At 43.7% G+C, this 12,347-nt stretch overlaps 1 protein-coding gene across 2 annotated transcripts; it reads right to left on the bottom strand.

The window, feature by feature from the left end:
• Positions 1 to 2,341: 2,341 nt before the first annotated feature.
• LOC107158699 (2'-5'-oligoadenylate synthase-like protein 2) lies at positions 2,342 to 9,732 on the bottom strand. 2 transcript variants are annotated; one of them, XM_048785677.1, is made up of 6 exons: positions 9,101 to 9,732; positions 8,125 to 8,300; positions 5,842 to 6,083; positions 5,236 to 5,377; positions 3,652 to 3,768; positions 2,342 to 3,543 (listed from the first exon to the last, which is right to left on the bottom strand). In XM_048785677.1, the coding sequence occupies exons 1-6, from the start codon at positions 9,336 to 9,338 to the stop codon at positions 3,286 to 3,288; spliced, it is 1,173 nt and encodes a 390-aa protein (XP_048641634.1). In that variant the 5' UTR covers positions 9,339 to 9,732; the 3' UTR covers positions 2,342 to 3,285. The 2 variants fall into 2 exon arrangements, with proteins under 2 accessions (XP_048641634.1, XP_015360679.1); XM_015505193.2 differs by having other exon boundaries at positions 2,342 to 3,768; positions 9,101 to 9,731.
• Between the last annotated feature and the right edge of the window lie 2,615 nt (positions 9,733 to 12,347).

Genomic DNA, 12,347 nt, shown 5'->3' with positions numbered 1-12,347 from the left:
TCTACTGTTTGATCATACCGTATTAAAATAATATTTTAATATGATTTGTAATAGTAAAATAATTTGATTTAAATTTAAGTAAAATTTAAATTGAATTATTTTAAAGTAACAATAAAATAATGTAAAGAGTAGTAGAAATTTCACAAACTTAAGTCAACAACAAAATAAGACTCAGTGGGATGAGGATATAGCTCAGTTGGTAGAGTGCTTGTCTCGCAAATACTAAGCCCTGGGTTCAATCCCTAGCACCCTCCCCACAAGTAAGATCCCAACATTTTCATATGTTTATGGTGACAGAAGATGAACTCTGGGCTGGGGTTGTGGCTCAGCGGTAGAGCACTCGCCTAGCACGGGCGGGATCCGGGTTCGATCCTCAGCTCCACATAAAAATAAAGGCATTGTGTTGTGTCCATCTACACCTAAAAAATAAATATTAAAAAAGATGAACTTCAAGGCAATATAAAAGTCATTCACATAAGAACCATTTAGACCTTATATATTATTTTTTTGTTCACCTTCAACAAATCTCTGAGGGTTGAACAGCTGTCAATCATTTGATCATTAATGTATCGGATGCCATTTGAAAAAAATATATAATCAGGATGACCTGAGTTTATTCACATGGTCACTATTTATCCTAATTTGCTATACATGATGGCAGAATGCAAGTCATTTCATATCACACATATAGAGCACAATTTTTCAAGTCACTGATTGTACACAGAGTATTTTCACACTATTCGTGTCTTCATACATGTCCTTAGGGTAATGATGTCTGACTCATTCCACCATCATCCTACCCCCTTGCCCCCTCCTTTCCCCTTCCTCCTATTTTTTAAATAATGCTTATTTCTCATGCTAGAAGGTAGGACAAAATCCCTTCTCCCGATTCAGTATGGAAGATCAAACTTCTCATATGGCAATGACACCACAGTCTCCAGGTAGACATATAACAGCCTGAATCACAGCTCTCTCCACATAATGTTCATGTGAGCCTCTGTTTCCTATCAAACCGGAGCAGTGGTTAACATTCTAAGCTTCTTATGATCATGAACTAAATGCCAAGTGCTCTGTGCTAATAATCCCAGAAAATACTCAAGAAGTAGCAACACCCAGGCTCCAGAACTCATATTCTGATTGGCTTAGCCCAGGTAATGGGCTGAGTCTCTCCTGGGCCAGGTGATCACCCCTAGTCCAGTCAGTTGGGCAGAGGGTGAAGCATTTGAAGTGAAAAGATGAAAGGAACCCAAGTCTGGAGCTCAGGTCAGTGTCCACTGGTGGAACCCAGAGAAGGTGGGAGAGGAAGCTCTTCCTTGAGATAGTGCACGAGAGCTCAAAAGTTCCCACTGAGGTTGTCATGGTACCCGAACTTCCCTGGAAGTTGCCCCCTGGACATCATTTCCTGTCCTCTAAGCCTTGAGATCCTCATGTGTAAAATGAGGAAGCGTTTTTATTTCTACTCGTTCCTCCACTTCCAGGGCAGCTGTGAGGATAAGAATCAAATGACATTGTGCCTTCGTATTAATTTTGGTGACCTGCTGAAACAGATCTTAGTCAAAGTTATTTTTTCTCCTCTGTTCTTCCTGGGGACCGAACCTAGAGGAGCTTTGCCACTGAGCCACATCCTCAGCCGTTTTCACGTTTTTTTTTTTTTTTTTTTTTTTTGAGACAGGGTCTCACTAAGTTGCTGAGGCTGGCCTCAAACTTGTGATCCTCCTGCCTCAGCCTCCCGTCTCACAAGGAACTGTGTCACCATGCCTCGCTTTAGTCAAAGGTCTTGGGACAGAAAAGATACCGATTCTGATGTATTCAATGGTGGCTGCTTACCCGACTGAGATGTTGAAGAAACATAGGAGGAACTTGATAGAAAAAAAAAATGTCAGGATTGACATTCCCCATCTTCTCTTCCTAGGGATGGGGAAGGGCCTTTGATCCTGTCTCTGGCTGTGTGTGGTTCCATTCTCTGGGCTGTTGACTCTCTTTACTAAAATATGGGCTTGGGTGGAGTTCTGGTTTCTGCCCCGGTCCTGAATGCTCTTCTGTTTAACCACAGCAGGAGCTCACTGTACCTGGGTGCACTCTCCAGTGCTCCGAATCTGATTGGTGAAGGAGAGCAATGGATGGCTTCTATCCTGATCACCTTTGGCCCAGTTAGGGTTAGACAGAGAGGAAAGCATCATTGGCTATGAGCATGGAGACCAGATCCACCACTCTAGCACTGGTTTTTTTTTTTTCCCAAAAAATATAAGACATGGGCTCAGGGGTACCCCAAACAATGTGGGCTCCAAGATGGCATTGGACCAAGATCCTCATAAAGACAATAGTGAAGGATTCAAACACATACTTTGGCTCATTCCTTTATTCAGAAAGCATGTGCCAAATGTTTGCACTGGGGAGGGGCCATTCTAGACCACGGGGCACAGAATAAAGCAGTTTGTCAGGTTTCACTAGTAGAGGGTGACAGAGGAAGGAACACAGGGAGGGTCCCCAGGTACTTCCACAGAAGTCTGATCTGGGTGAAGAGGGGCAGTAAGGGCAAGAGACGCCTTGGCCAGCTGTATGGGGCAGGTGTCAGGGGTTCCCAAACTGCAACACGCATCTTGGAAGGCTTGTGAGACGCGGCCCGCTGAGTGTCACCACCTGAGAATCTGACTCAGGTGAACTTGGGAGAGTTGTTGTGAGTTTTCCTGTCTAATGAGTTCCCGAGTGCGGCTCGTTCTGCTGGTCTGAGGTCCATAGGTTGAGATTCATTCAATGACTTAGAAGTGTGAGCATAAAAAGAGGGGAGAGACCCTGGGGATGTGGCTGAAGTGGTAGCACGCTCGCCTGGCATGCGCGGGGCACTGGGTTCCATCCTCAGCACCACATAAAAATAAAAGATATTGTGTCCACCAAGAATTAAAAAAAATAAACAAATAAAAGAGGGGAGTCATGGGAGAGGGGAGAGTAGACTCAAAGTGATGGAGTTATAACCTGACATTTAGTGTTCTGGAATTGCAAGTGTTTGGGAACATCTGGTTTGTTTTGAGTAGCGAAGGCAAATTGAGGGGTAAAGCAAGGGGTAAAAGTCAAGGACCCCGAATGCACAAGCAAAGGAACTTGAACTGCATTCTGTAGGTAACAGGGAGACACCGGAGGCATTTAAACAGGAGAGGGCTATGCACATATTCATATTTAGGCTTCAGAAAGAGCAGAGTGGGTAGAAAGGGCTGGGATGGGGGGAAGGGACCCCAGGAGTCTACAGGGTGAGCGGCCTAGCCTGACCATGGGCAGTCCTAGGGACCTTCAGCTTCTCTTAATGAGCGTGATGGTGTCACAGTCTTCTATGTCCAAGTCTTCAAGCCTGCGGCGGTTCCACAGGGTCCGACCCTGGGCCTTCAGTATCTGGTCCTTTACTAAGGGTCCTCCAGCGTCTTCGATTTTCTCTTTCAAGTCACGGATGGTGTCATCAGGGTAGATGGCATAGGGTATGCTCTGGCCATTAGCATCCTTCACAAAGACCTGGATCTCAGGAGGGATGGTCTCCAGCACGCGGACATTCACCTTAGAGAAGATCCCATAATCGGCCAGAGTCTGTTGGCTGCTGAGCAGTTGCCTCTCTCCCCCTGGCTCCTGGAAGGAGAGACGATACTGACTCTGGGGGCTACTTGCCCTATTTGTCCTCTTGATCTCTGCTTTCATCTTCCAGATGGGACTGTACGGGTTCACTGAGAGCGTCAAAGGCTTCTGGCCGGTCTGTTTCACAGTCACCTGGACATCTCTTGCTCTCTGAAAGAGAAGGAGCAACATATGAAAGGTCTTGGGTGGACATGGCCATCTTGGCCTCCAAAGCTTCTCCCTTCTAGCTACTGATGATGTAATTTACCAAGATACTTTCAGAAGTCCAAGAAGGTGCTATTACTAACTATGGGGGACAACAGGACTCAGACTGTTCCAAGTGAAGGAAACTATTTGGTCATTCTAGGCTAACAGATCCATTGGGACAAACTCCTGTCTTTTAACTCACCCAAACTCGAGGAACAACTGGTCTCAAAATCACACTCCTCCTACGTGGGACTATTCAAAGTCTTCACCTGTCGCATGGTGACAATGTTTAGTATCTCCATGAGCACATCTAAGTGTTGATGTGAGGTTAAGTGATTTAACGTCGAGCTCTGGGAGACATGTTCAAGGGTATTCACTGTGATGGCAAAAGTCTGAAAGCATCTTCAAAATCTGCCCCATGGTACGGGTTACACAAATTAAGACTTTTCATTCATTGAACTAGGATGTAGCTGCTGAAAAAAATTCATTGGTTCTGGGCTGGTTTTATGTTCGTACTCACTTAGGACAGTCCTGGTGTAGATCACTTGACCTGGCACAATTAATCTTCCCGATTTCATGCTCAGAAGTGTCCTGATTTTTTTTTTTAATATATATGGTTAGGCCTATTGGGTATATATGGGTGGATGGGGGAATGGTCTGTAAGATAATTTAATTTAGTAATGGAATAACCCATTGAATAACAATTCAAGTAAAGTCAAAATGCATCCGGACACAGGCGTGTGCTCGGGGGTCTGTGGTATGTCCATGGCAGTGGATGAAGTGATGGAAGAGTGGGCATTGGGAGGTGGTGTTTCATGAGACAGGGTATTGAGGTGCGCAGGAAACCTACTTTAATTCTATCTCCTTTCCAACAGTTTCCTTTGATTTTGTCTCTCAGGACCCGGGGTCCACTGGACATTCCCAGCCAATGGTGTATGGCTGGGTCATAGCTTCTCTGCGGTGGCTTAGTTATCTGCCTTGCTTCTGGTGCTGTGGGGTTGCTTTTGAGGCCAGACTCAGAATTTCCATGCAGGATACGAAGAGTGGGAATAGTGGCCAGATTTCTCTCCGAGTAGCCGGTTGGGGAGCTCATCATCAGAGTCCTGGTCTCTGAACATGGACACCTGTGTGGACCATCTGTGACGACACAGCGGTCGTCCTCAGGGGAGTCCCTGTGATCCTTGCTTAATTTTTTGGGAATTATTAAGTCTCTTGTATTAATAGCAAGAATCCAGGCAGGGCCGATATTTTCCTGCCATTTTACAGGGGAATGAAACGAAGCCCAGACATTCACAGTACAAGAGAAGAATTCTAGAGCTGGTGGGTTGGGATGTCCACATGGGAGAGGTCGCCTGTCCCAAGAACCCATGGGAAGAGTTGGGGAGTCTGTGTGGAGACAACCTGAGCCCTGACTTGGAATGGAAGTCCTACCTGGACATGCCAGCCGTGGCCGGGGTCTTCTGTCCTGCAGCAGGCCTGTCTCAGGCAGTAAACAGCCTCTCTGGCCATCAGGTCCCATCCTCTCCCCCTTCCCAGGTTGTTGGTGGGGTCAGCCGGGTCTAGGATAACGGGCCTGGGGGACAACAGGAAAGCAGAGCTCTGTCACACTTAGATTGCGGCCTGTGGCACTCATGTCTACGGGGTTGTGCATGCTTTGGTGTAGGAAGAACTATCTCTAAGATGAAAGTCTTGGTTTAGGATTACATTTGTAACCCAAGCTGGCCCAATCAGAGTGAATCTCTTGAGATTTTTCTTGGAAGGTTTCCTCTTGTACCAGAAGGTATATGTCCAAAGGAGAAGCCTGGAACTGATAAAACCATAAAGGAATGAACCTGATTTTAATGCCCCTGGGAGGGGCAGAGCTGAACAATTCATAGAAAGGGCCTCGGATGACATAGCAAGCACCTAGATCATGCCATACCCGAAGCTTCTTTTACGTTTGGGCTTTCCAGTTGCAAAAGTCCTTTTATTTTAAGAATTGTTCCAGTTGGCTTTTCTATTCCTTGAAGCGGAAAGTCAGACAATCAATACACTCACCTGCACTCCTTCAACTTTTGTTTGATAAAGTTTCTGACAGTCTCATTTTGGAAATCATAGTACTTGGTCCAGTAAATGCAGATATCTTTGTAATCTCTGAGGAGTTTCATGACAGCCACAAGCCCTTCGTCCATGTTGAAGTTCTCACTTTCGTCTGTACCCCTTTCCCAGGCATAAATGGTCAGTAGCTCCAATGCATATTTTGAAGGCACTGCTTCTCCTCGGTATTTATCTTTCACATACTGGAGAAGGTATGGGTATATGTTGGTTGGGGTGGGGGGAGGAGAGAGGAAAGAGAGAAGGTAGGGGAGAGGGAGAGAGGGAGATTTATTATATGAGTGATGCTCTGAGAATTTTCAGGTCTGTTGCCTTATGTGGCACAAACCATTACAGGTGAACCTAGATGTCCTAGGGCCATCAAGATTTCAATAAAAGAGGAAGTTAGGGTCACTTATGGACCTTCAGGGCCTCTGAAGTCCATTTTATTCATTTGGAATGGACGGAGCAATACACTATATTGAATATAGGAAATAATTGGAGAAAACTAAATCACACAGACAACAGAAAAAAAAATCAGAACAAATTGAAAGGCAAAGGGGAAAGAATAATGTGAAATGATCAATTCCTCCAAAATGAAGTTAGACATTCATTGAAAATTTCAATTAGAATCTCAGGGTTGCCTGAAGATTCATATTAGAAGCATACATGCCTGGGAAAAGCCAGTTAATTATGAAAAAAAAAGCTTGATTATTTGTCATCTTGGATATGTCACATAAAGCAGTGGTAACAAAAGCAGTACGCTTTGGGCACAGTAATGAACAAGAGTCAAGTTCAACAGAACAGATAGCCTACAATTTACAAAGAGGTCTTACAGTTGATAAGGAAACAACAACAACAAAAAAAATCAATGGAAAAATACACTAATGACACTACTAGGTAATTCCCCCAATGTCAAGTCCAATGGCAAATGCATTTGAGGACGGACTCAAAAGAAAATGATAATATAATTCGACTCGTGATTGTTAGCACAAGTTGTAGTCAGACACTCCTGCGCCCAACTCTTAACTCCATGTTAGTTTCGAGTCTGTTTTCTTATCTCCAAAAATGAGGATAATGAATAATATGTGGGAGCTGCTCTCAATGACCACACCTTCCAGTCCTGGTGCACCAGGCTCTGACCGACCCCTGCATTCCTTGTGGCTGGGGCGGTGACCCACTCAGATAGCAAGGCCAGTCTTCTGAGCAGGCAGACCCTGGAGTTGAGCTACACTTACCTGTTCCTTTGTAATCCTACCCCTTTGTCCTGTTTGGGATAGAATGTTCCATGGAAACCCCCTTTGTGTGTCCCCTTCTCTTGCTCTGCCCTTGGGTGTGGCCTTCCTAGATGTCAGTCACCTGCTGACAGCAGACATCAGGAAGCTAGACCCAACCCCCTGAAACCTGAGCCCTTGCCTCATTTAAATGGCTTCTCCCCAATAAAAGGGTTCAGCATGTGCGCGCTCTCTCTCTCTCTTTCCCTGGGCCTCTAAGATCAGAGGAGCCGTCACAGGACCCAAAGAAAAAGGTATTTGTCTGTCTTTGTGTGGTCATTTCGTGCAGCCCAGTTCACCTGGAGTGACCCTGAGCGTTTAGTCATGGAATACACTTTAAATGAGAAAAATGTGCAGCACTGATAGCGTAGATCATGAAACATTACTAACGACAAATGGCATTATTATATTGTCATCGTTTTTATCATTATCTGAAGTGCCTGAAGTTGGTTCACAATCATGTTTGTACTCATCAGGAAGCACGTGATAGGTGTCATTAAAATTAGGAGGTCCTGGGATGGACACTGAGGCTTCAGAAGATAAGAACATGGTAATGACAAACACCATCATCAACAACAATACGGTGACCCCTGATATCCTCCAGCAGTCCCTAGGTTACACAGGGCTTCGGTTACACTCTTTCACTTACACTCTTTAACCTGCCTCATATCCTTAGACAGGTTGTTTCTATTTTTTTTTTTTCTTCTTTAAGAAATTTTGGGCTGGGCGCAGTGGTGCACACCTGTCATCCCAGGGGCTCAGGAGGCTGAGGCAGGAGGGTCTCAAGTTCAAAGCCAGCCCTCAGCAATGGCAAGGCACTAAGCAACTCAGTGAGACCCTGTCTCTAAATAAAATACAAATAGGGCTGGGGATGGGGCTCAGTGGTCGAGTGCCCCTGAGTTTGATCTCTTATGTATCAACCTTCCTCTCCCCCGTGTCCCACCCCTCCCAGTCCAGTGCCGGCTCTTCTCACCTTCAAGTACCAGAACTTCACCAGCCTCAGGAGGTTCTTCAGTTTAAAAGGGCGGCTTTTCACGAAGTGTCTCTGCAACTGTGTGAAGCTTGGCGAGAACTCCCCAGGGTAGCCAGAGGCAGTTATTAAACTTTCATAGATTTCCGGCTCTGGTTTAGAGTCTGGGCTAAAGGATCCTGAGGAGAAAAGCACCAAGTCAGGAAAACCTACCTTTAAGATAAGGAAGATGGGGAGAGGATGACCCAGCATAGCAAAGGCGTAAATTATGTCACCCAAGGCTCACCTATGGTGCTACTTCCCCCCTTTTATGCCTCAGTAAGTAGAGGCTAGATGGTGTGGTAGCTCACCCCCAAGTCACATAGATTTTAAATGTGGCCAAAGACTGACCGTGTCTCAGGCACTGGGTCAGGCTCATGGGATCCTCAGAACAGCTCACTGAAGTAGTTAATTTAGGTGGAACCATAGGAAACTGCCCCTTTTTGCAGGTCAAACATGGTCAAATAGTGTCAGTTTCCTATGGCTCCACTTAAATTTGATATCATCTCATTTAATAGGTTGGCGTGTTTAGTCTTGGAGCTTTTAAATGATTTGCCCAAGGTCACACACAAGTAATAAGTTTTGGAGTCAAAATTTTGTATCAAATGCACTGATTTAAAGATGATTCCAATTTAGTTCTGTGCAACTCGAAGTGCCTTGAATTACTCGCTTGACCTGGTGTTTCCCAGACAGTGGGAGAGGAATCTTTTTCTTGGGTTGGGTAGGAATTTTATCATTTAGGACAAATTCTCTTTCCCCAGGCAATATTGGGACAGGACAGCACATGCGTTTATAGAAGGACTGGAATCTTCAGGATACGTATAGCTCCAGTGTCCGAAAAAGAACAATTCCATTGGTTTCTACTTCCCCACACCTCTCTCAAGACCAGGGAAAGGGGCCCTGACGAGTTTCTCTGGGCCTGATCCATCGCCATCTTTACCCAGAGCATCAAAAGCTGGGAGCACGTCCATCCGAAAGACATCAGTGCTCTTCCTGCACTGGATCTGTAAGGTCAGAGAACGAGGGATCCTGTTTCCCTCCCTGTGATGGATCACCGTGATGCTGTAGGCCAGGCTTCTGCTACAGCAATCCAATTTCTCCTCAATGAAGTTAATAATGTATTTTCGGACCAGTGACTGGCTTTGGAAGCTTACAAAGCAGCTCAGGAACAGAATCATATCCAGGTCAGATTTGTGGTTCAGAGTTGTTCCTTTTCCTGAGGAGCCACCCTATGGAAGACAAATGCTGAGCTTTACTTTTCTGCTGAGACTTGTTACTTTGAGGCTGAGAGTGAAGCCGGAGATACTCAAGGTAGAATGTCTACAGAGACCTCCAGAGGAGCCCTTGGCCTCCTCCCCTGCTGCCCGTGTTGCAGGGTGAGCATCTCAGTCCCAAACTCAGAAATCTGAAATGCTCTAAAATCCAAAATTTTTAGTCTTGACATTGTACTACCCCCCCCTCCCCAAAGTGTAAAATTACCTTTAGGCAGCACATATACTGAAGTTAGCTAGGCATGGTGGTGTATGCCTATAATTCCGGCTTCTCAGGAGGCTGAGGCAGGAGGATCTGAAATTTGAGGCCAGCCTTGTGGCAATTTAGTGAGATCTCAAAATCAAATTTAACAAAGCAGTGGGATATATTGCTCAGTGATAGAGTGCTTTCCTAGCATGTGCCAAGCCCTGGGTTCAATTCCCTGTTAAAAAAATTAATTACGGGGCTGGGGTTGTGGCTCAGCGGTAGAGCCCTCGCCCAGCACATGTGAGGTCCTGGGTTTGATCCTCAGCACCACATAAAAATAAAAAAAATAAATAAATAAAAATATTGTGTCCAACTACAACTAAAAAATAAATATCTAAAAAAATTAATTACTTTCAGACTAAGTGTATAAAGTATATATGAAACATATATGAATTTCATGTGTAGACTTAGGTCCCATCCCCAACATATTTCCTTATGTATATGCAAATATTCTAAAATCTGGAAAAGAAAACATAAAAAAATCCAAAATACTTCTGTTCCCAAGAATTTTCAATATTTAGAGGACATTCAACCTGTACTACATCTTTTCACTGATTTAGAAAAATTAAATACCTCATGAACATTTTAAAGATATAAATGAAATGTAAAATTCCAGCCCCCTAATGACCTTTAACTCCCTTCTCCAGAGGTAACCACAGTTACCAGTATTTTATGTGATGTTCCAAATAACTATCCAGGAGCTGGGGATGTGGCTCAGTGGTAGAGCGCTTGCCTGGCATGCACGAGGCATGAGGCACTGGGTTCTATCCCCAGCATCAGGGAGAAAAAAAAAAGACCTGCCCTGTCTAACATGGCAGCCAAAAGCCACGTGTGTCTTTAAATTTTAATTAATTAAAATGAAATTAAAACTCAGTTTTTCAGTTACATTAGCTTTATTTCAAGTGCTCTATAGCTGCCCAAGATAGTGGCTATTAGATTTGATAACACACATACATTGTATTCTCATTATAGAAAGTTCTACAGGACAGCTCTGGCTTGATAAACATATTTTTGTGTTTATATTTTGATTATATGCATATTTTGTATTATAGATGTATGTGTATATGTACAACACTTGGTAGGCTTTATTTTGAAATAATTAGATTTACAGGGAGCCATAAAGACAGGAGAGAGGGGTTGGAGTCTTCCCAATGGTTGTGTCTTATCTAAATAGAGTAGAATAGCAAGACCAGGAAATTGATGTGGATATGACGTATTTAGTTCGGTGACATTTTGTCATGTGTGTAGATTCCTGTGACATTGCTGGATCGAGATAGAGAATTATTCCTTCAGTATAAAGATCTTCCTCATGCAGCTTCTTTATAATCAAATATGCTTCCCTCCCCTTCACCATCCCTCAACCCTATAAAACACTAATCTGTTTTCCATTTATATAATCTTGAATGTTTTATACAGTTGTGTTGGTGCAGTGGTGCACACCTGCAATCTCAGGGACGCCGGAGGCTGAGACAGGGGGATGGCAACTCCCAGGCCAGCCTCAGCAATTGAGTGAGACCCTGTCTTAAAATAAAAAAGGGCCAGGGATGTAGCTCAGTGGCAGAGTACCCCTGGGTTCAATCCCAGTATTGGGGGAAATAAAAAAAAAAAGAATGTTGTATACAGTTGCCCCTTAGTCTCTCGGGACTGGTTTCAGCACCCCCTCAGCAATCCAAATCCAAGGATGTTCAAGTCTCTTAATAAAATGGTGTAGTGGGGCTAGGGATGTGGCTCAAGCGGTAGCGCGCTCGCCTGGTGTGCGTGCGGCCCGGGTTCGATCCTCAGCAGCACATACAAACAAAGATGTTGTGTCCGCCGGAAAAAAAAAAATTAAAATTCTTTAAAAAAAAAAACAAAACAAAAAAAACTGTGTAGTATTTGCATATAGCCTATGTAATTCTCCAGTATATTTGAAATCAGCTCTAGTTTACTTATAATCCCTAATATAAGTGCTATGTAAATAGTTGTTATACTGTATCTTTTATTATTTTGTTGTTGTATTGTTTTACTGAATTATTTTTGTTATTATATTGTTATTCTTTAATCCCTCCCCCAATATATTTAGACCTTTGCATCTGAAAGTTCCACATGTGCAGATTCAACCAACCTTAAGTCAAAAACATCGGGAAAAAAAATATATATGTACTTGTAGATGGATAGAGTAGTTTATTTATTTATTTATTTATTTATTTTTTGAGAGAGAGAAAATCTTTTTTGTAGATGGACACAACACAATGCCTTTATTTTTATGTGGTGCTGAGAATCGAACCCGGGTCCCGCCCGTGCTAAATGAGCACTGTACCGCTGAGCCACAATCCCAGCCCCCTTTATTTTTTATGTGGTGCTGAGGATCGACCCCAGCGCCTCCCATGTGACAGGCAAGTGCTCTACCACTAAGCTACTGTCCCAGCCCCTTTGGCCTACTTTTATAAGCCATTAGTTCACTCTTTACTGTGCAGGGCGAAGTTCTCTGCACAGTAAAGAGTGAACTAATAGCTTATAAAAGTATATGCCTGACTTCTAACTCCTTTGCACAAGTGAGTTCTGTTGAATTTAACCTAATGTTTTTCTTTCAACAATACATATGAAAGGAAACATTTTCTAGTTATTTACAAATGTTTGAAATGTGCTTATAGATGAGCATAGTGCTTGTATTTATATGACTTTTGAAG

This window comes from Marmota marmota, unplaced genomic scaffold (genome assembly GCF_001458135.2).
Source record: "Marmota marmota marmota unplaced genomic scaffold, marMar, whole genome shotgun sequence".
NCBI classification, from domain to species: Eukaryota; Metazoa; Chordata; class Mammalia; order Rodentia; family Sciuridae; genus Marmota; species Marmota marmota.
The sequence above is the reverse complement of the archived record's forward strand: the minus strand, read 5'-3'. Positions and strand labels throughout refer to the sequence as shown.